We start from the raw sequence: 22,145 nt of genomic DNA on the forward strand, positions 1-22,145 counted from the left end.
TGATTTATAGCTTAGTAAGTAATTACTATTATTTATTGTTTGACCTAACTGAAAACAACAGGAATTTTTGTTTTTGTTCTTGGGTTTTTTGGGGGTTATTTTGGATTTTTTTTTTTTACATCATTACAAGATTGTGCACAATCGGTGATAAGCTTATAGTTACTAAATATACACACAAAAGCTTGGGATTTTTTTATATAGAAAACATTGTAAATTCCCTGCTTCAATGGAATTTGATAATGTATATTGTGACAAATGTACTTTATAATTTTAGTATAGCAAGATTGGATTTTTTTCCTGAAATGAATTATCTGTGTATCTTGGTTTTGTGATGGATGCATCTCTAACCAATTATTTGCAGCTTAATTTTTACTGGTATTAAAATAATCCATAATATAACCAAACTTTAAAAATTTATATATAGTATATAGAGAGAATGTTTTGAAGAGCTTATCTTCCACTTATAAGTTTATGGAAACAAATATGTTGAAATAAATAAAGACTAGAAGAATGATTTGTCTTACAAAATATGTGATTATTTTGACGGTAATATGAAATACTTGTTTTTAATGGAAAAGATCGAATCAAGATACCTCTGAACTGAAGCAGCATACACAAAATATATTGGCTGGTAATATTCTTGATTTATAAGCAACCAACACATCTCTGTTTTCTGAATTTAAAACATTGAGGTTGTCTTGTTTAAACATGGGGATTAAGCCTGCACACATGTGTACATATGTTCATACACTCAAGGTCTCTAAGCTTTGATTTTCTTGTAGAGTTCTTAGAAAGTATTTAGCTTTTATTTGTCGAAGTAGGTGTTGTACAGTAAAAAAAAAAAAAAGTTTTAACTTTTTTACAAATTGAGATATAATTGAAATATAGGATGATATTAGTTTCAGGTATACAATAAATGATTGGATATATGTATATAGGAGAGACAAGATGGTGGGGAAGTAGGAGGAGGTGCCGTTTCAACCTGTACCCTAAAGTGGATATATGTATATATTATGAAAGGATCACTACAATAAGTCTACTTAACACCTATCATGATGCACAGTTATTTTTTTTTCTTTGATGTGTTTTAACTTTGAATAGCTGATTCTTTTGATGTTTTCTACAAACTATTTCTTAGATCACAGGCAGAGTCTGATATCTGATTTCAATAAGACTATCTCAGAGAAACAAGATTCAGTGAACATCACATTCAATAGGACTTTTGGTCATTACTCAAATCAAACCAAGTAAAAATGCTTTCACAAAATCATATCTTGCTAATTGACATGGTACTGGATTATAGAGAAAAGCAAACCTGGATGATCCAAGTTAGATTTTCCTTTGAAAAAATGATCTGTGAATGTTCAGTTCTGGCCAAGGCAGCTTTTACTTTCAACTTTTTATTAATTTGAGTATATGTACCACCAAAGCAAGCACTGAACTTTTATATGTACCACCAAAGCAAGCACTGAACTTTTTAGTCATATCACTTCTTTGGTTTATCCCTTTTGATATCACCATACCTCTTCATTTTCCAGTCTGAAATTCACCAAGTTCTTTAAAATATGGAGCACATGATGGTATGATTGAAAAATAAGTAGCTTTAACTTGAAGGGCAAAGCAAAATGCGCTTTTCCCTTAGATTCTTTTTTTTTTCTTTTGTATTGGTATGCTAAAAATATTGCACTAAAGTACAACATGAAGAAATCTGCACCCTGCACCTCACCTTGTTGTATATCATGTTTCATTGGGAAATAGTGTTTGCTGGCTTCAGTATCAATATTGAATATGCGTGCATATGTGTGTACAGGCACACTATCATAGTAGGCCATAGTAGGCTAATTCAAGCAAACTATAGTAAATTGCATAGCTGTAGGGAGCCTGATAGCTGGGTGTGGCTTGAAACTCTCTCTGCCTCAGGTAGCTGATCTTGCGTAAACAAACCAAAACCTAAGCCAGAGTCAATGCACTCAAATTGAGAAAATGAAACATAAGAATAAAGCAATCACAAACAGGTAGTTAGGTTTTCTTGGCAACAGCTGAGAGTTATAGCCAGCAAAATAATTTCCTGGCTTTGCTTCCCTATAAAAATGCCTTCCCTAGCTCCTGTTGCCAGAGCACTTCTAATCATCTTTGGTTTGGCATTGCCTGATTCCAATCCATGCGTGCTCAAACTCTTGAAAATTTTAATGTGCCTCAGTTTACCTTTTAGTAACAGTAAATGATTTACTGTTTAGTTCTTTAAACACAATAATGTACAAGTGAAATATCCCTTGTAATTGAATGTACATTTGTCAATGTTCTCTTTTAATCTCTTTTAATAACCTCTTACTGATCTCTATTTTAATAAAAGTTTACATGAATTTTATTTAATGGGTTTTATTCCTGCTTAACAAAATTAGTCATGCAGTTTCCCAGAGTGGACCATGAACATTCCTTTGAAGGACTAAAAATAAATTTATAAAGTCTCCCTTTAAGGGAGAGACTTAAACTTGATCCACTGACTTGTACCACGAACTTCAAAAGGCGGATTATCGCAGTAAATGTGATGACCTAATTCCTCCAAAGCTGGTTCAGGATCAGTTGTAGCAAAGTGGACTGCATCGTCAATTTCTTTCCTCACTTCCACATCAATTTCCTTGAATTCTTCAATGGTGGCAAGCTTACTGTCTACCATTCTATTTTTGAGGAGCATAATAGGATCACTTTTACTTCTTACGCTCTGAATTTCTTGTCGTGTACGATAACTCACTCCAGGGTCACTCATGCTGTGTCCATGATAACGGTATGTCAGCAGCTCCATCACTATGGGCCCCTTTTCAGATCTGCAGTAGTCAGCTGCAAACCTAGTTGCCTCCCGAACACATAGAACATCCATTCCATCCACCCTTAGTCCAGGGATAAAATTTCCTCTCTTGTAGTAATCAGTGCTGGCTGCTGCTCTCTCGGCAGAGGTGCCCATTCCATAAAGGTTATTCTCACAGATGAAAACACAAGGTAATTTCCACAAAGCGGCCATATTGTAAGCTTCAGCTATCTGGCCCTGATTCGCAGCACCATCCCCATAGAGTGTCAAACAGACCTCATTTTCGCCCTTATATTTACAGGCCAGGGCGATACCAGCTCCTAGGGGTCCCTGGGCGCCAACAATGCCGTTGCCCCCATAGAAGTTCTTTGCATACATATGCATAGACCCTCCCTTTCCTTTAGCACAGCCTCCCTTCCGTCCTGTCAGCTCTGCGAGAATTGATCGGACAGAAAGCCCACGAGTATAGCACAAGCCATGAGCCCTGTAGGATGTGATGACATGATCCGTGGGATTTATCCCAGCCTCCAGGCCCACGCAACAAGCTTCCTGACCATCGCATAAGTGACAGAACCCACGAATGAACTTTTGTTTATACAGCTGATCGGCCCTCAATTCCATTCTGCGAATAGTCTGCATCATCCTGTAGTATTTAAGCCCATCCTCCCGGGTGAGCACTGTTGTGTCAGGGGGACCCTCTTCTAATCGATAAAGGTCACATTTCTTAATTTCAAATGTAGCATCTTTTGAAAGGTTACAGGATGCCACGAGCACTCTGCTAGCGGGCTTCTGGGCGACCCCAGACCACACGCGGGAGACCGCGGCGGTGAGCATCTTCTTCATGGAGTGTGGACCAGGGTGGTGGCTGCGCCTCTTAGCTGCCCAGAAACCAAGCTGCGCACGTCCCCTCCGGAGCCGCCTCCTAAGCCAGAACGCTCTCCGCGACACAATGACCGCGCCCGTGACAGAGGCCACGTCACTCCAGGCCGAGTCACGGGGCGGCCAGCCCTGACGGATTGATTTTTACAGCGCCTTCCAACTGTAATTAAGAATAAGGTCGCTTCGTTTCCTGAGAGACTAGGTTGGACAACATCCCAATCCTAAGTAGTGCCATATTCATTGCTAAAACACAATACCCGGAGTCCCTTCTCCCCGCTAAATACTATAGCAATGGTCCTGACCCTGTAGCAATGGAACAGAGGAGCAAAGGCAGTCCCTAAGGCACACAAAGGTTCTGACAGGTTAGGTAAAAGATATTCTTAACAGTATTTGAAGCCTTTTAAATAGGATGCCTGTGTGGTTCAGTTGGTTAAGCGTCTGTAAGGTCCTGGGATCCAGTTGGAATCTGCCTCTGGCTTCCTGCTCTTTGGGGAGTCTGCTTCTCCTTCTTCTCCCCCTCCCCACCCCCACTTCTGTTCTCTCTCGCTCGCTCTGCTCTCCCTCTCAAATAAATCATTTTTAAAAAGTCTTTTAAAAACTTTTTAGAATATGTATAAATATGTTATCCTATTCCATAATATACCATCTTTATTTTTATGTAAAAATAAATTTATGCAAATTATTTATAATTTACATATTTAACTTTTTCTAAGATTTTATTTATTTTGAGAGAGAGAGAGAGAGAGAGAGAGAGCACAGGCACAAGTGATGAGGAGGGGCAGAGGGAGAGGGACAAGCAGGCTTCCCGCTAAGCACCCAGCCTGGGCTGGGACTTAATACCAGGACCCTGAGATCATAACCTGAACCTAGACAGAAGCTTAACCCACTGAGCCACCCAGGCGCCCCCATATTTAACTTTAAAAACATACACACTTTTTATGGAAAAGCTGGTGCTCCAAAATAATGTGGCACATTTATTCTATGGCTTCTAGCACCTGTGTCACCTGCAGAGGGTAGGAGGAGGAGAAGCAGGTGATGATATATAAACCCCAGCCAGAGAATAACAGTCAAACCAATAAGTTTTGCTGATTATGGTAAGATTGGCAGCAGGGTTGAGAAGCAGATGATGGTAATAATAAACAAGTAATTGATATGGCACCTTTCCTTGTTTTATAATCCTGAATCTTTCCCATTTTTACCCCTATCTTCTAATTTTTTTTTTGTCTTTTCCTTGTAATGTCCTCAACAGGTTTCCATAGAAAATGTCAAGATGCAGGTGATTTGCATTTTGCTTTGCATTTTGCTAAATTGAGTGAGTTTTAGTCCAGGAAATTGAGAAGCATTTTCTTATAATACCTCATTATAGTAAATATTGGAAAGTGCAACTTCTTATAGAGTGATCCACTAAACAAAATACAGTTTGCCCTGAAAGAGAGCAATAGCATTTGCTTAAGTCACTGGTACCAGTCCAGTCATAGGACAAAAGAAGTCCAAGGCCTATGGTTACAAAGATCACATATCATTTTCCTCTTTCCTGCTTTTGCTGGGAAGGTGATTTTTGTATCCCAATAAGCCACCCATACCCAGGGATCTGGCAATTTACCTCAATGCATCCTCTGTTTTATATTCACTGTCTGTTTATAAATAAACATACAAATAAAATACAAAATCCCTGTTGGTAAATAAAAGCTTACCCAAATTTCCCTATGACATGTTCAAAGCAGCTGGCTTCTCTATGTCTGGTTGCAAGTGTTATTTTGAACACTTCTTTGACATTCGGGCAGGAAGTAGAAAATAGCTTGTTAAAAAGTTACAATCTCTCTTAAAACTTGATCCCCACCTCCCACCTTCCCAACCCAGCCATTATAATGGGCCTCATCTTTCCGTTCAACTTAAAATTCTGCTGTTGGAATTCATGGTCTTGCTGTGTTATTTGCTCACTCTTTGATAGTTAGCCTCTCTCTGCTGTTCTCTTTCATTCCTGCAGGTATGGGACATCTCCAGGGAACATTATCTCCATGAGAATGAGAAAAATGACACTGCAGGATGGAACAGTAGTGTTAATGGGTCACTGAGTGACAGCTGAGCCTTCTCTCAGAGGTATTCACCCAGCTAGCACTGCCAGGAACACAAGAGCTATATCATACAGTGTGCCAGTTTAATCTTGTCATATGTAGTCTGGGCTGCAAAGATAGAGCTCCCCTTAGAAGCCCAGTGTGACAAAGCTAAACCTAAGTGATGCCAAAGGAGAACATGCAAAGATGTTAATTGGAAAATACCTATGCTACAGGTCGCCACAGAAGATAGCCATTTATTAATTTATTTATTTATTTGCAACAGGCTCTGGTTAGGATAATAAATAATAAAGTGTGAAACTTCCCAGGGCCTCTTGGACATCATATATAGTTAACCAATATTAACCTAGCTTCAACTTAGAGACAGGCAGATGCGATCATATTTACAGAATATGATATCAAAGTATTTCTGCTAAACTGATTAATCCTGATGATGTTTTGTTGTTGTTGTTGTTCCTAAACTCATCCACTTTTTTAAAATAGAAGTGGTATTTCCAGATAGCAGTGTAAAAATGTAAAACTCACCAAGGAGATCCTGAGCTGCTGAGTTTCCCGAACGTCATCTGCCCCCACCTAGATGGGATTCAGGCTACCCATGGACAACAGAACCCAGGGTGGTGTACTTTTCTTCCATAACTTATTTTCCATCCTGTCATTGTTCAATACCATGTTTATTACCAAAGAGAACTAATAGTCATCTACACGCTCACCACTGAAATGCTGTTTGCAATTAAAATCCCCATAAATTCTAAGTTTTAATTAACACCAAATCTTACTTTTAATCTATTTGAAATTAAAGGAAAAGAGATGAGCACTTTTATAAGGCCAATGGTAGACTTTACATTTAATTAATAAAAAACCTAATAAAAGAGCAGCCAGTGATTATGGTAGCAGTCGTTCATATCAGGGTGACAGAATTTCACATTTCATGTCTAATGGTTGATACTCCAGGGGCATTTCTGAATTTATCTTAAAAGAGTCACCCTATTGCATCAATAGCATATAAAATATTTTTTAATAAGTAACAAGAAATGTAAAAAAAAGGACAGTATATCTGAAGGATATTTAAATTCCTCCAGCACAATTGCTCTCTTTTGCCAAATGTTAAGTGAAGAAAACTGTTAAAAAGTGAATATGTTCTAGATAAATAATATCAGATTTCATGATATTATTAGTGGCAATGTGTTTTTTTTCATAGCTCTAAGATTTGGCAATTAAGAGTGATGAGTAAGAAGTTGGTTAAAAAATTGTTATATGTAACTCTGAGAAGAATTTTTCCCATTTGGACTATTACTTTATCTCCCTTGAAGAAAAGGGAAAATGTCAGTACCATATATTCTGCAAAATAATGACAATTAAGCAGTTCTTATTTAATGTTATAATAAGCAAAGTTATTTCGGATAGTATAGAGCCCTGGGCAACCAGTATTTTTTTTTTCTTCTCACCCCCATGATAATTCTGAAGTATTGTTAAATAAAAATTCAGGACAAATCATGAAGAGAACATTTGATTTAAAACAGAATGTAAAGTGAGAGAGCTCTTCATTCCATCCAGATAATAATGAAGTTAAAAAAGGAAATACATTGTAGGTTAATTTTTAATAGCTGATGAAGCCACCGTCTTTCTCCTGCTGGATGAGCAAAATCATCTGAATCGTCATGCCCTCAGTACATAACCCCCTATACTAAAAGTTTGGAATCAGAGTCTAGAAGATAATGACAAAAGGGATCACAACACAAAACTATAAAAGGAAACTTTTCAAACTTTTAACAAGCTTCCTATAATTAGAGGTGTAATTGAATATGGCCCGGTGAGATAAGAAATAAAAATTCATGTACAACCTGGTGTTAAGATTTAGTATGGCTTAATGTCTAACCAGTAAAGGATTAGAAAATGTGCCCAAAGTTGTGAACTCACTTCTGCTCAGTACTTGGAGTTGTTTTAAAAATCATAGTCCCCATTCAGAATAAAAAATCATTGGTTCAATATATATTTCTAACAAATCAAATTAATTGAAGAAGGCCTAAAAGTTAGGTCTATCTGAATTTCCTCCAAAAAGTATTATTTGCACTTTCTGAAGAAGTGTTTTGTTCAGAAAACGTTTATAAAGCCAGAAGATTTTAATTCTCACATAATTAAAAACTTACGTCCCAAATTTTTTTAACGTTTAAATAGACAAAAATTTTCCCTAGTAACCTTAATTTTAATAGCACTAAAGTATATATTAAGTTTGATAGTAAAAATAAGCTCTGTGTTCAAGAATGAAATGAGTGATTCTCTCCTCTATATAGTTTTTTGTAATCTATTATCTCTTGCTGTACCATTTTTCACGTTTTCTTTATAAATGACCTCCGACAACCCTTCCTCCCAACAACATTGCATACACTATTACCTTTTTCTAATATCAGTATGCAATAAGAAAATTAGCACATTTATTTCTTATCACGTTGCTCCTTTGAAGACTCTCTGAACTAAGTTTAGAGACAAAGGAATATTGGCAAAATTCCAGGGCACTGCTGCCCCCTAGAAGGAAGTTTAAGCAGCACATTTAACCATCACAGGCAAATTGTGGGAAAAAGAGCATTCTGAGGAAGAAGGCAAATCTCGCACCCCACTTTAACAACCTCTTGTCGGCCACATCACTGGTTTTCTTTGCTGGGTTCCTATCTAATCTTGGGCACAGTGCTGCCTATCACGCCCCCAACTTAGTTCCCAACAGATTCCATGGCTCTCTCTCAGGAAATCTCCATGTATAGGTACAGATAAACAAGCAAAATTTCCTTGGCAAAATAATACTTAAAAAAAAAAAAAAGGTGAAATTTGAAGCTATCATACGCATTAATTTGAGATTTAAGGCACTGTTGTAAATATCACATGGGTAGGTGATAGCCTTGCATATCTTTGCTAGGGATAAAAAGTTTGCTTATGTGATCCTCACAGAGACAAGTAAGAAAGACAGTTTCTATCATTCTCAATTTCTGCGTGAAGAAAGTGAGACACAGAGAGTTTAGGTGAAAGGGAAAAATTATAAAGCCAGTAAAAAAAGTGTAATATTCATTCCTCACTTAGTCATCACATATAATAAAGTGCTCTCCTTATGTATGTTCCTTTTGTGTTGTAAGTTGTAGAAGTACAATAATGACATACAATTAGATTTCCCCTCTATGTAACCCAGTTCGTATGAAAATGTTGTGCTGTGAGCTTTCCCAGATTTTCTGGCACTGGGTACAGAAAAGGGCACATCATCATTGAATGACAGAGGAAGCGACACATGAGCAGCTGTTAAAGAGGCAATAAAACTAATGTATTGCATTCCAGGCAATGGTTACAATGACAGTTTGTCTTTATTAGGATCAATGATGAACAAATTAAAAATAGAGTACTGTCAAACCGCAACATTCAAAACAGAACACTCTAATTTTGTAAAGTTGTGTTGTCTTCTTTAATTTGGTAATACAGCAGAGCTGAAAAGGCACACTGGGAAATATGAAAATCAGGATCTCATAATTATGCAATACATTATGAATATGAATGCAGTTTCTCCAAGCAACCTAAGACAATGCTGTAGATGTTTTATGGAGCTTTCTATGCGTGAGAATCTTTCTGTTCCCACGGACCCACTGTGCATCTAGATTCTAAGATATTTCCATAGTACCCAACACTGTAAATCTAACAGGCCACCATGGGAGAAGCCTCAGAGAAGTTTTTAAATAAGAAGCCCAATGAACATCATCCATATTGGTAAACCAAGATAGGGTACAAGAGGAGATTTTAAGCTCAAACATGTGAGGCACTCATCAAAAGCACCATATTCAGAAAGCAAGATTGTTGCAGAATTGTAGAGGAATTTAATAAGCTCCCATCAGGGCCACCAGCTGGCTATGCTGCCTGCAGTCTCTTAGGCTATGAGCACCATATTGAAGTTTATGATGAGTCTCTCCAAAAACTCTTAACCTTTATCTGCCCTCATTTGGCCCTCTTCTCACTTCATTTTTCGATAAAATTATCATGTTTATAAGAATGCATTATGACTTTTAAAGGGATTTTCCATATTTTATATAGCATTTCCATATAATATGGAAAATTTTATGGAATGCATCATATCCCTATTGACCTGAGGAAAAGCAGACCCAAGGAGGTTAATAAGTCTGGTAAACACTGGGCATGTCCTCAGGTCATACAACTCGCTCATGGAGAGCCCATCTCACTTCCTGATCCAGTGTTTCTTGCCTGCACATACTATACCGCTCCCCCCAATGCAGCTGCCTGTCTTCTGGTGAAGTTTTGTATCTATCAAAGAGCTTCCTTCCCACTCAACTCAGCAGAGGAGGAGTTTTCGTCTGATCTGGGAATCTAACTCCTCAGCCCTTTCCACAGAGCCTGCTGTTCCCTCAAAATAAGACATCCCTCTCACTGTTACTCCCCACCCTGCTGCCCCCCACCAGAGAATCAGTAATTCTGTCTTCTCCTCTGGCCCTCTTTCATGCTCATATTTCCTCAACTCTGAAAGAAGATACCCAAGTGGCCATTGCCTCTTTCAGATCTCATCCTAGGGCCTTCCTTTTATCTAGTCAAACTCCACAAACATGCATCCCGTCTCCACAGTCTCCATTTACTTTCCTCTAATTGCTTCCATATGCTTCTACAATCTGTGTCATCAACAATGAACTGAAATTTCTCACATCAAGGACTTGGCTAAATTTAATGACAACTTCAGCATTATCATTCTCTGGAACTCTCTACCACATAACGTAAGTGTTTCTCCATGGATATTACTATACCATAACTTTAAGGGGAGGGAAAAAAAAAAAAAAAAAAGGTCATGTTCCTATGTTACTTATACCCCAAACTTCATTTCCTGATATGTCAACCTTGACCCAAAAAAGTAAATGTGGGTCTAAAGTTTAATACTATGAGCTCTCTTCTTGCCAGCTTAAATGATTACCCACAGAGTCTCATGTTATTTATTGGCTTAATTCTCACCAGTAGGGAACTGCCAACTATATTTTCAACATTAACTTCCCTTCATTCTCTCTAATCTACCAAGAAAAAAAGTTTATTTTTAAAGCTCTGTAGTTATTTAAGCCTGAAAAACTCTAAAAAGGAAGCATTCTTGCCACTAACCCCTTTGAATAAAAATATCTTCCCTTCCTAATTTTCTTCTTATCATTAGAAACCCATTTGGGTTTATAAACTCCACATATACTTTGATTTTAAAGTGATTTTAAAAATTCTATACTGCAAATGCAGAAAAGCACAAAGACAAAATATTTAAATCACCCCAAAATAATTGCTGTTCAGTTTTAATGTATTTCCCTTTCTTTTTTATTTCTAATATAATTAGGACGTGTTAAGCATTTTTATCTCTTGATATATTTCTTGATAATATAATTACTATCAAAATAATCAAAAAGTATTTAAAATATAATTTCAATGGATACCAAAAAAACTGCCATTACATGGATGTGCCATAATTAAAATGTTTCCCTAATACTGTACAGTTATGTTATTACTGAGTTCATATGATGTTCCATGCACTATGCGTAAGGGGAGTACTGCTTTTTAAAATTAATTTACAATGTTTTTAACACAAACAAATTTAATGTATTCAATATACCAGTCTCTTCTGTTATGGTTCCATTCTTGGCACACAGTGATGTGTATATACTATGAATAACTACTTACTGTTTTATTTTAATTGTTTTATACTTTGATATTTAGTCTTTGAGAAATCCAGAAATTCCTGAATCCTATAGACAGGTGATATTATAACTCTATTTTGTCCATTCAGTTCTTCCATTGTCATGAACTGTGTACTCCTTACTTTTACTATTTTGGGATGCTGACTTTGTATCTACCTTTCTCTATTTGTTTATCTACTTATATTCACCTATATAGATAGCTAAATAGATATCTATATAGATAGATAGATACAAATCTATATACAGATACCTCCATTAGCGAAAAATTTTGTTTCTAGGCTCTTTTGTTTTATTATCAGTTGATTCTTATTCTAAGACTTCCCAGGTTTAATTATTAGAGCATAATAGAACTACATATTTGATAGACCAAGCCCTTTCTCATTACATTTTTTCCAAAATCCTTCTAGATTTTATAGCCTTCATACTCTTGCATATGAAAATCAGAGTAATTATACAAAATTTAAAAATAATTTGTAATTAAGAAGTCCATTAAACATATAAGAAAAATTGGAGAGGATGCTGTTTTTACAATATTTAGTTTTGGCATCCAAAAACGTGCATCTCTCAACTTATTCTGAATTTGACACACTGACAATGTGTGTCTTTCTTTGTGAATTCTATCCATTGCTTGTAAGTTCTTTCTCAGCTTAGGTGATGGAGATTTTAGTGGACAATTATTTATTGACCTCTTGTTATGTTCCAGACACTTTGTTAAGTGTATTTCAAGCAATAATTACTTAACTAGCATATCAAGTCAATAACAAATAAAATATCTCATTTTTACTGATAAGAAAACTAAAGTTTTAATAGTCAATGTTTTCAAGGTACCTGGGTGGTTCAGTTGGTTAAGTGTCTGCCTTTGGTTCAGGTCATGATCTCATAGTCTTGGAATCATCACAATGGGCTTCCTGCTCACAAGGAAGTCTGCTCCTCCCTCTCCCTCTGCCTCCCCACCCCCACTCATGCTTTCTCTATCCCTCTCTCTCAAATAAATAAATAAAATCTTAAAAAAAAAAAAAGTAGTAAATGTTTCCAGGAACCAAAAGTCAGAAAGTGATAGAAACTGAGCTCAAATCTAGATTTTTCTAACTCTAAAGCTTCTAATATTTTGTCAATAATTATGCAAAGTCTGAAAGGATGATCTGTTAAGAACAAACAATCTGTTGTAAAGATAAACAAAAATGAATATGTTACACATGTCCCCAACTGGGTCAAAAGAATGAAAGTCAGTACTTTCATAGTTCAAGAAATAATTCTGCTAAAAGAAAGACCCTTGTCTCTAATTTACTCCATGAAATTGCCCTTTCTGTAAAATAATAATAAAAAAAAGCAGAGCTAATAAATACTAGGGAAGAATGTAAGTGAAACAACAATTATTTACTTTTAAAAGAAGACAGTGAGATTCTAAATGGTACTTTGCATTATACTCAATGTCATTTAAACTCAACTCTTATTCGTTCCTGAAAGGTTACTACATTTATCTGCTATTACTAAAAGTTGTTAAAAGATAGTAAGTCAACAACAGGCAGACCATTATGAATGAAGAGGAAGCATATATGATAAATTTTTAAGGGAAATTGTGTTTACGTTTGCTTCAGCAATTCAATATTGTTAATTTGTGGTTGAACCAGAATACACAATTACCTCAAATCCTACATAACAGAAGATTTGAGGCCCAAACTGTGAAAATATAGATGGTTTTATGCCATTAACAATAATGTAAAACAACAACAGACAATAAGCAAAAAAGAGGATGATTGTAAAATAAGAGTAATTTGTAAATTAAAGGGAAGGATATCAACTGCTGAACATTAGGCGTCTTTCAGACATTGTCAGTATGCTCAGTCAGGGTCTTTGGTAAGTTATTCACTGATTTTGGATTATGAATATGAAATTTTAGTAGCCACAAATATCTTAATCAGGAGGTTAGTAGTAAGCATTCCTTAATCACATGTAAAAATGTGTCTTTCAAACATTTTTCATTCCACTATATAATAGAATAAAAGATTTGTATCTTTGGATCAAATCCCAGTCCATCAAGAGGATCCCTCATGGCTTTTCAATGGGTAATTCAGTCATAATTTAAGCATCTTGGATGAGGGGTAGGGACTTCAGTAAAGAAAAAGAAACACTGCATTTGGGGGCTATTCTATCATTGCTGATCTACCTGGGTGATGGAGATGGAATAACAAAGTCTGGGTAAAGAAGTTCATTACTTTTTCTCTCAAGCTAGCTTGGGAAGCAGTTCATGGGGGGAAAAGAAACAGAAAAGATGGGAGAGGAGGGAGGGGGAAGGAAAGGAGAAGAGAAGGGGAAGGGGAAGGGAAAGGAAAGGGAAAGGAGAAGGAAGGGAAAGGGGAAGGGGAAGGGAAAGGAGGGGAAGGGAACTATATTAGGAAACACCAGAAGAGCAACAAAGTCTTCATTCTGAGCAGAATACCCTATCATTTGCCTCCCAGTCATTACTGTTTGCTAAAAGATGGAATGTTTAATGACATGGACCATTAATATAAGCAGTTAACTGTGTCACTTAAGGCAAGAGAAGGAGTATATAACTAATGCAAACTAGAGTGACATGTAACATTACCATAAGACCTTACTTCTACTAATCTGCTCTCTTCAGTGATTCTCAACTAGGGGTTTCAGAGTTTTGGTCTGGTTCTCAAGCCTTTGAACTCAGACTGAATTAATACACACTTTCCTGGTTTTTCAGTTCTCAGATGGCAGATGGTGGGACTTCTCAGCCTCCATAACTATGGGAGATATTCCTATAATAAATCTCTTCATTTATGTATCTTGTCTACATCTATACCTATATCCAAATTTATACCTGTATCCATACCAATATCTGTGCATTGATATCTCTATTCATAGCTATACCTATTTCTATATCATCTATCCTATTGGTTCTATTTGTCTGGAGAACCCTACTACCCTTGTACATAAAAACTTTCATTTTCTTCACTAGAAGGCCTGTCAGGAACCCAGGATTCTTCCAGTTCTCTGCTTCTCTCCCTAATCTTCATTTTTATACTCCCAGATGGCAGCTACATCTCCACCATCTCATCTGCTTTTCAGAGAGCAATATGGAGAAAGAACAAGGCAAACAAAAGGAAAAAAAAATAGATGAAGGGAACATGCCAAACATCTTCAAAGAAATTCTTCTTGAAATTGCACATTTTTTCATTGGCCATTAATTAGTGACAAGGCCACATATAATGAATGGTAAGAAAGCTAGGAAATATAGTCTTCCCATTATCATGAATAAAATAGTGGATACAATTCCTAAAGAAGAAGAAGAGAATGGATTTTGGTATAGGTAATTATCAGTTTGTCACAGAATAAATTAAATAAACACTAAAGGTTACCTGTTACCAGGGCTAAAGTTTTATTCATCCCAAATGATGTCCAGTCACCTATCTCATGCACCTTATCAGATATTTTGCAATGAAATTGAAAGAAAGCAATGAGAAACTCTGATAATAAAAACTGAAATACATACGATGATAAAGCAAAAAACCTTTCCCTGGATTGTGGCCAAAAATACAGAAGCACTTCAAGAGCATCTAAGAAAGGGAGAGTAATTCCAGAAAAGTGTTTGGGTATAGCCTCATCAGAATGCTAGCTAGTAACTTCTGTAAGACTCAAACCTGTAAACTTAAACTAAATTAGGAGCAATCTCTAGCTAGAGCTGAACTTCAGCATGGCACATGTGGTCTCTGGGGTAAGTGGGCTGGTGGAGTCTCCCACATCTACTACATCCTTTCTGAGAGAATTGTTCTTGAGGTTTCAAAGTGGTACAAGACACAGCCAGCGAGCCTTACTTTTTTTTTTTTTTTTTTTTTTGGCTTTTCTCTTAAAGTTAATATCTTCTAAAATCATTTAGTGTCGATTTTCTTTCAAAGTTGAGTCCCCAGCACTTTGTGTAGCATTCATGGTGAGGTCTGTCTAATGATATAATCACCATTTCTTGTGAATCAACAATTTAGCACAATGCCCAGTTCCTGCTGTCACTGATTCTCTTTCTGAACTGAAGCTGCTGTTGACACTCTGGGCCTCTGGGGCTGGGGAGAGCAGTTCCACAGGCTCATACTCTTGTTGGTTTTGCCATCTCTCCATTTTTGACCTTCATAAAGTTTGGGGGAATGTTCTATTAGAGCACAGGCAAAGCCTGCAGGCCAAGTTGTAATTGCCAAATTGTTTTGAACCACATCCAGGAATTATTTGAACAATTTCCATTCTTCATGCAATGGATTAAGTGACTTGAAATTAAGAACTGTTCCTCTAGATTTTCTTTCCTGGTCTTAATTAGGAATACAATGTTGGGCAGCTGACCTAATGCTACTTCCCTAGGCCTGTCTCTAATAAATTAACCCTGAAGAGCTCTTCGGCACCCAAAGAGCCCAGTTATCTTTGAGATTAAAAATAGAAAGCATAGCTCTTTCCTTGGGGGTTTAAGAGACCTGTGACTGGACAGACTCACTTTCCAATAAATTCGGCTTTGCCTCACTTGTGCCTGCTCAAGAAAAGCTCTGCTTGTAACAGCTTGAAGCCCGAAGTCCCTTACATTATGAAGAGATAGCTGTTTTGCTGAGGCTCATGCTTTGCCGACTTTCTAAGTTGTGCTAGGGTCTGTGCCTTTGCTGAGTTCCACGTGACCTGAGTTCTACTAGCCAGGCTGTGTGTGCCTGCCCTTTGGCCAGTGCCCAAGGATCCCTTTGCAAGATCATGTGGCTGCCTGACCACATCTTGTCCAGGATGCAGCAATTGAAATCTAACTACATGTCTGAAACAATCCAAATCAAAACACTGTTTGTTCATCTCCAAAGGTATGCCCACAACAGGAACCCGATGTTTACATTTGCTTGTATTTTCCTCCCTAAATGTTGACCACTCTGTCTTCTTTCTTAATAAGTAGTCTGGGCCTAAAAATGAAATAATGGGTTTTCATTGGGGGATTAACAAATTAAGAATTTGAAAAGATATCAGATGGAGGCCCAATGTAATTTTTTTTATATTAAATGTAGAAGATGTAGTTTAGTGAAAAGTAAATGGGCTTGTTGACTGTGCTCTACCATTAGGCAGACTTAGCCACCAAGACACAAGCAACACTGTAAATTTTCCCAAAAGAAAAAGCAGAATTGTGGGCAGCTCATTCCCAAGGGAAGAAATAAACTGAACAGGATCCCTGAGTTATATTTTCCAAACTTCCAAATCTAATGAGCCCTTCCCCTCCTATGAGGTGAAAAGAATCAAGGAGCATTCCAAATGCTGAACGATAGGTCTAGAAGAACACATCAGAAATAAAGATCCTTGACGCGCCTAATAATTTTATTGGGCCTAGCATTCAATAATTAATTCAATTATTTATTTAAAATGCTGATAAATCTAGAGATCAGTAATCTAATAGAAATTTAAAAAAGAAAAAACTTGATCTACTCTCTAGGTCTGTATTTCTCAATAAGAACATTACTTGCATTTTGAGAGGAGCAATATTTCAAGGTACAAAATGGAACTCACACTGTGGATCCTTTAACATCCTAGTCCCAACCACTAAAAGGCAACCCCCACTCCGTCTGGCAATTACCATTACACTAAAAAATGCTTCTACATGTTCTTAAATAGTTTCTAAGTGGTGACATCTCCTCCATTTGCTTATTACTGCTTCAGGTGTTCCAGAAGAATTCTTAGAGGAGAAAAACTCCACTCTGAAATGTGAGTGAAAGTTGGATTCCTGGAGATGGGAAGATACTGTTTTCCAAGCAGAGGAAATAGCATGTCACATGGCCCCAAGGCCAGGAGCAACATGATATACCAAAGAACTCAAAGAACACCTTCAAGTTTAGAGTCCAGAAAGCGGGGGAAGTGTTGGCAGAGGAGGCTGATGATGCATGCAGGGACCCAAGGTGGCTTAATGCAAAACTCTACAGTAGTATAATAAGGAAATAACATGTTGAGATTGTTGTTTTAAAGTCAATCATTTTATTGCAAGACTATGATCCATAATCAGCTGATTTTCAGCTTCTACTCACTGTTTGCACTAACCAGAGCACTTTTCTAATTCCTATGGCTTTTGTCTTTTATGTATATGTATGGATTTTTGCTTATGTGCTTGCTTTGGGAGTTGGTTTTTTATTTATTTGTTTTTTCAAATAGAATAAAAGTATTTCATATAAGGGAAAACAAAGCAACTTTTAATTACCCATGCTTTCACTCCTCATTGATTTCCACACCATGTTATTGCATATAAGATGAAAATAAATTCAGTTCTTCCCTACCACACATACTGCACAAGAGCCTCACTCTCACATTGCTTAGTCTTTAAAACTTCAGGAAAGAAAGCTTGATAGATCTGCTGATGAAGGTGTTCAGTTAATTAACAAAGAATAAAGTAATAAAGACTTACTTTAATTGTGCATTTCCATACTCCCACCCTGAGGACAGGTCCTTTTTTATAAAAGAACACAAGTGCTGACAAAGGGAGAAAAATCATAAAAAATATAATTACTCCCCAAAAATGTGAAGAAATAGACTGGATATTACACATTCCTTCCTTAAAACATTTAATGATGGAAAATCCATTTTATTTTCAAGACAAGAGATGGTGATTAGCAAAGTAACAATATACACCTTTATACAACGAATATAGAAAAGTCCTAGTTAATGCCACTAATAGAATGAAGTCATTATGTTCAATGGGGAGACTATAATTTCAGTCTATCTGGTATACCACAGGAAGCTCAAGGTTAATTTTTTCTCCTCCATTTAACTAAATCCATTCTAATTGTCTGTAATATTCCTCTCAGAGTTTCAGAATTCATCCTTTTAAGTGATTAGATAGAATAAAGAAATTTCCCAAAGCGTATAAAACTACTTTAAAATAAATACCAGACACGGCCTTTAGTATTCATTATATCAGTTTCTAGAAAACCAAACATATAATTTTGCAGTAAATTTAGGGACTAAACTTAACATAAAATATTTTAATTCCTAACATATGCTTTCTCCATAGCAATTACATAGCACATAGGAACTTTACAAACCATGTATTTTGAAACTTTTATTTCTAGATAGTTTCTAAATTACAAAGGAAATACCTAAGACTGCTTCATGCTATCTAGATTTTTCAAACAAGCAGCAAATGAGACCCATGAAGAATATAAACTGTAATTGTTTTATCTAAGGAAAGCTTCAATTCGTTTCCATGATTTGCCTTCCTGAGAATGAAATAAGGTGAGTGAAGTTAAGGACTTGATTTTAGACCTGCTAAGTTTGAAATGTTGTGAAGCAGACTGTTCAGTGGGGTATCATATCTCAGGAGAAAAATTTGAGCTGGAAATATCGATGTGAGTTTTAATATCACGGGCATGACAATGAGCTAAGCTGGAAATATACATGAGATTAATTGCGTGGGCAATGAGGCTATAGGGAAAATGACGTCGCTTATTAAAAGTGTATGCCAGGGACGCCTGGGTGGCTCAGTGAGTTAAGCCTCTGCCTTCAGCTCAGGTCATGATACCAGGGTCTTGGGATTGAGCCCCGAACCCCACATTGGGCTCTCTGCTCAGCACAGAGCCTGCTTCCCTCTCTCTCTCTCTGCCTGCCTCTCTGCCTACTGGTGATCTCTGTCAAATAAATACACGAAATATTTTTTTAAAGTGTATGCCATAAGAAAGGGGAGAAAGTTGAAGCTAGATATCTGGGATAACGAATATTAAACAGACAGGAAAGATAAGGGGATCCTGCAGAGAAGATAAACATAAATAAAAAGCAAAACATGAAGGAGGAAAACAGCAGGAGAATATGATGCTTTGCTTTATAAGGTAAAGAGACTATCGCTAAGGAGGACAAAGATGACCACAGTCACATGCTATAGGGAGAACAGGCAGGACAGGGTCGATTTTTTTTAAAGGAGAATCTTGTATTTACAACTAAAGTTACCATTCCAGGAGCCAGCAATCTTGTTTTTGCATTTTTTTTTTATTCTACAGAATACCTAGTATATTATATATGTATTTAAAAGCATAAGTGTAATACAATCTGTATCTTTCCAAGGCAAATTTTTTAACACTTTAATTAATAATATATATTTTATATATATAGTTATATAAGGCATAAATACATTAATTTTTTATGACCCTTAAATCTGAAAATTATGTATTTGTATATACTTTAAAACATAATATTATATAATATATGTGTATGTATATTTGTTCTGACCCTTAAACATGGAAAAAATATATATATGTATATAGATATATTTATATTTATGACAAAGTCGGCTAGTTACATTTATTTCTATTATAATAACAAGCTTTCTTGTTAGTCACAGGTATCCTCATTAATATACTGAGGATGATTTATCATATTTACTCCTTATATTCATATAAGTCCAGCTAAAACTTCACTAGCATTTTTAAACAAGTGCTAGTATTACTAGTTTATGTAATATGTAAACTTGCAGGGATTACTCCTGTTGGTAACTATTGTTAACAGGATTGAAAGTGACTGTCTCCCTTTCAGATTTGTTTTTTTCTCAACAGTGCTGCTCTTGATTAGGGTGAAGGAGATTCAGAAAACATTTCAGGTCAGAGGTTGCAATCAGGTTTTGTAGTCTCAAACGCTCAGAGGGGCTATTTATAAGAGCATAACTAGTGGGTGGTTAATGGTTGGATTAGACTAGTGTACCAGGAGCTTATGTCTAGCTGAAGAAGGTGCTTCTCAGCTGCAGGCAACATTTGTTTGCCCCGTGCTAGGTTTTAAAAATGATGCATATAGAATACAGTCCTTATGGTCACCAGGGAGAATAGGATTATGTCTTTGGGGTATAATTCATATTTATACACAACATCAAGTATTAGACATGCTGTTTTGTCTTTAGTACCATCTTCTACCTTTTGTACTTATGGTAGGCTTGATTTTCCACATGGACTGTGGCACTTTGTATTTTAATTCAATAATGCCTTTCTTCATTCTGTTCTAACATGAGCAAAGTTTGACTGTAATTGCGGGGTTCCATTTTATTTTCATTGTTTAGATTACCACTTCATTTTAATTGTATATCTTCAGAAAGAATTATAGGAAAAAGTCTGAGATGGTTATAATTATAGTGGCACTTAGGTTAAATAGTGGAGAACATAGTTTCCAAGTCTAAAGGCACATTCAGTTCTCTGAGGGCGGCAGATGCAGAGTATTGAGCTGAAATGGGTGTTGCGCTGTTTGATTTGTTGTTCCTGTATGTTTGCTCAACATTTTAACAAGGATCAAGTAAGTTGTATCACTGAAAGAAACTTTTTTGAAAATATAAGCTTAAACATTTTAATATGGAAAGCTAGGATCTGGAATATAGGTAATCTCTAAGAGAATACTCTGACTTCAAAATGTCTGGTACTTATCAGGAGTTCATTCCTGTAAAGTATCCCTCAGCTGCCTGGTAAAGAATAAAGGGAAAAAAAAAAAAAAAGCTCTTGTCTATATTCTTCAGTCTGTTGCCAAGTCTAATGGGAGAAAGGTCTGCTTCTGAGTTCCCAAGATGGGTGTGGAATTGTCTGCTAAGAATGTGAAATGTGGGGAGAAGGATACTTGTTCTACCATCAAGCTCCTTTTCTGGATTGGAGTTAAAACTGAGAAGCTGTGCTTCGTCAGAAAAAATGGTGCTTTTAGGGATTTCTTTCCCCCAGGGCATTTCAAAGTTCAGTGTTAAAGAACTTGGTTTGGGATTTGTGCGGACTGAGGTTCTTTTCCATACTTTTCATTATGAAATATAGCAAACATGTCCTTGGGTCCCTCCTACTTTTTTTTTTTTTTTTTACACTTTCCTGTGATATGCCCTGTCTCTTCCTGCTTTTCCATGACCTGCTTAACTCTTGGTATTAGAAAACTTCATTCACTCAATCTGTTTCAACTTCACCCTCTGTCCTTCTCAATTTTCGAAAATAATCCTATTCATGCTTAGGCACTAGAGTAATCTCACAAGCCCAGGCTGCTCCAAACCCCTCAACCGTCAGTCTTTTCCTTATGCACTGTCTCCTCTCCCATCCTCTCCGTCATGAGGACTTGGCCAGAGAAGTGGGTTTCTTCCCATTTACTTATTTGTATTTCAAGTCACCTGCTGGGATAAGAACCTTCTTATGAAGATTAGGCTTCGGCTTTGGGCTATCCTTTTCATAACGTAACTACTGCCCCACTTTTTCTATAGGGATTATTTTTTGAACCCATAGTCAAGGCCTCCAAATGTGCTTTGAACAAGAATAAACTTCCTGGCTGATATCAAAGAGGTTACTGCCTATGTTCTCCTCTAGGATTCTGATGGATTCCTGTCTCACCTTGAGGTCTTTTATCCATTTTGAGGTGATCTTTGTGTACGGTGTAAGAGAATGGTCGAGTTTCATTCTTCTACATATAGCTGTCCAGTTTTCCCAGCACCATTTATTGAAGAGACTGTCTTTTTTCCACTGTATATTTTTTCCTGTTTTGTCGAAGATTAATTGACCATAGAGTTGAGGGTCCATATCTGGGCTCTCTACTCTGTTCCACTAGTCTATGTGTCTGTTTTTATGCCAGTACCATGCTGTCTTGGTGATCACAGCTTTGTAATAAAGCTTGAAATCAGGTAAGGTGATGCCACCAGCTTTACTTTTGTTTTTCAACATTTCCTTAGCGATTCGGGGTCTCTTCTGATTC

General features: G+C 36.6%; 1 protein-coding gene across 1 annotated transcript; it reads right to left on the reverse strand.

The window, feature by feature from the left end:
- Nucleotides 1-2,473: 2,473 nt before the first annotated feature.
- On the reverse strand, nt 2,474-3,649 carry PDHA2 (pyruvate dehydrogenase E1 subunit alpha 2). The gene has a single exon (XM_044226119.1). The coding sequence runs from the start codon at nt 3,647-3,649 to the stop codon at nt 2,474-2,476; it is 1,176 nt and encodes a 391-aa protein (XP_044082054.1).
- Nucleotides 3,650-22,145: the final 18,496 nt, after the last annotated feature.

The sequence above is a fragment of the Neovison vison genome, chromosome 11 (assembly GCF_020171115.1).
Source record: "Neovison vison isolate M4711 chromosome 11, ASM_NN_V1, whole genome shotgun sequence".
NCBI lineage: Eukaryota > Metazoa > Chordata > Mammalia > Carnivora > Mustelidae > Neogale > Neogale vison.

Excerpts from the sequence above, each read along its gene's own strand:
- PDHA2 (XM_044226119.1), bottom strand. The coding sequence starts at position 3,649 with ATGAAGAAGATGCTCACCGCCGCGGTCTCCCGCGTGTGGTCTGGGGTC.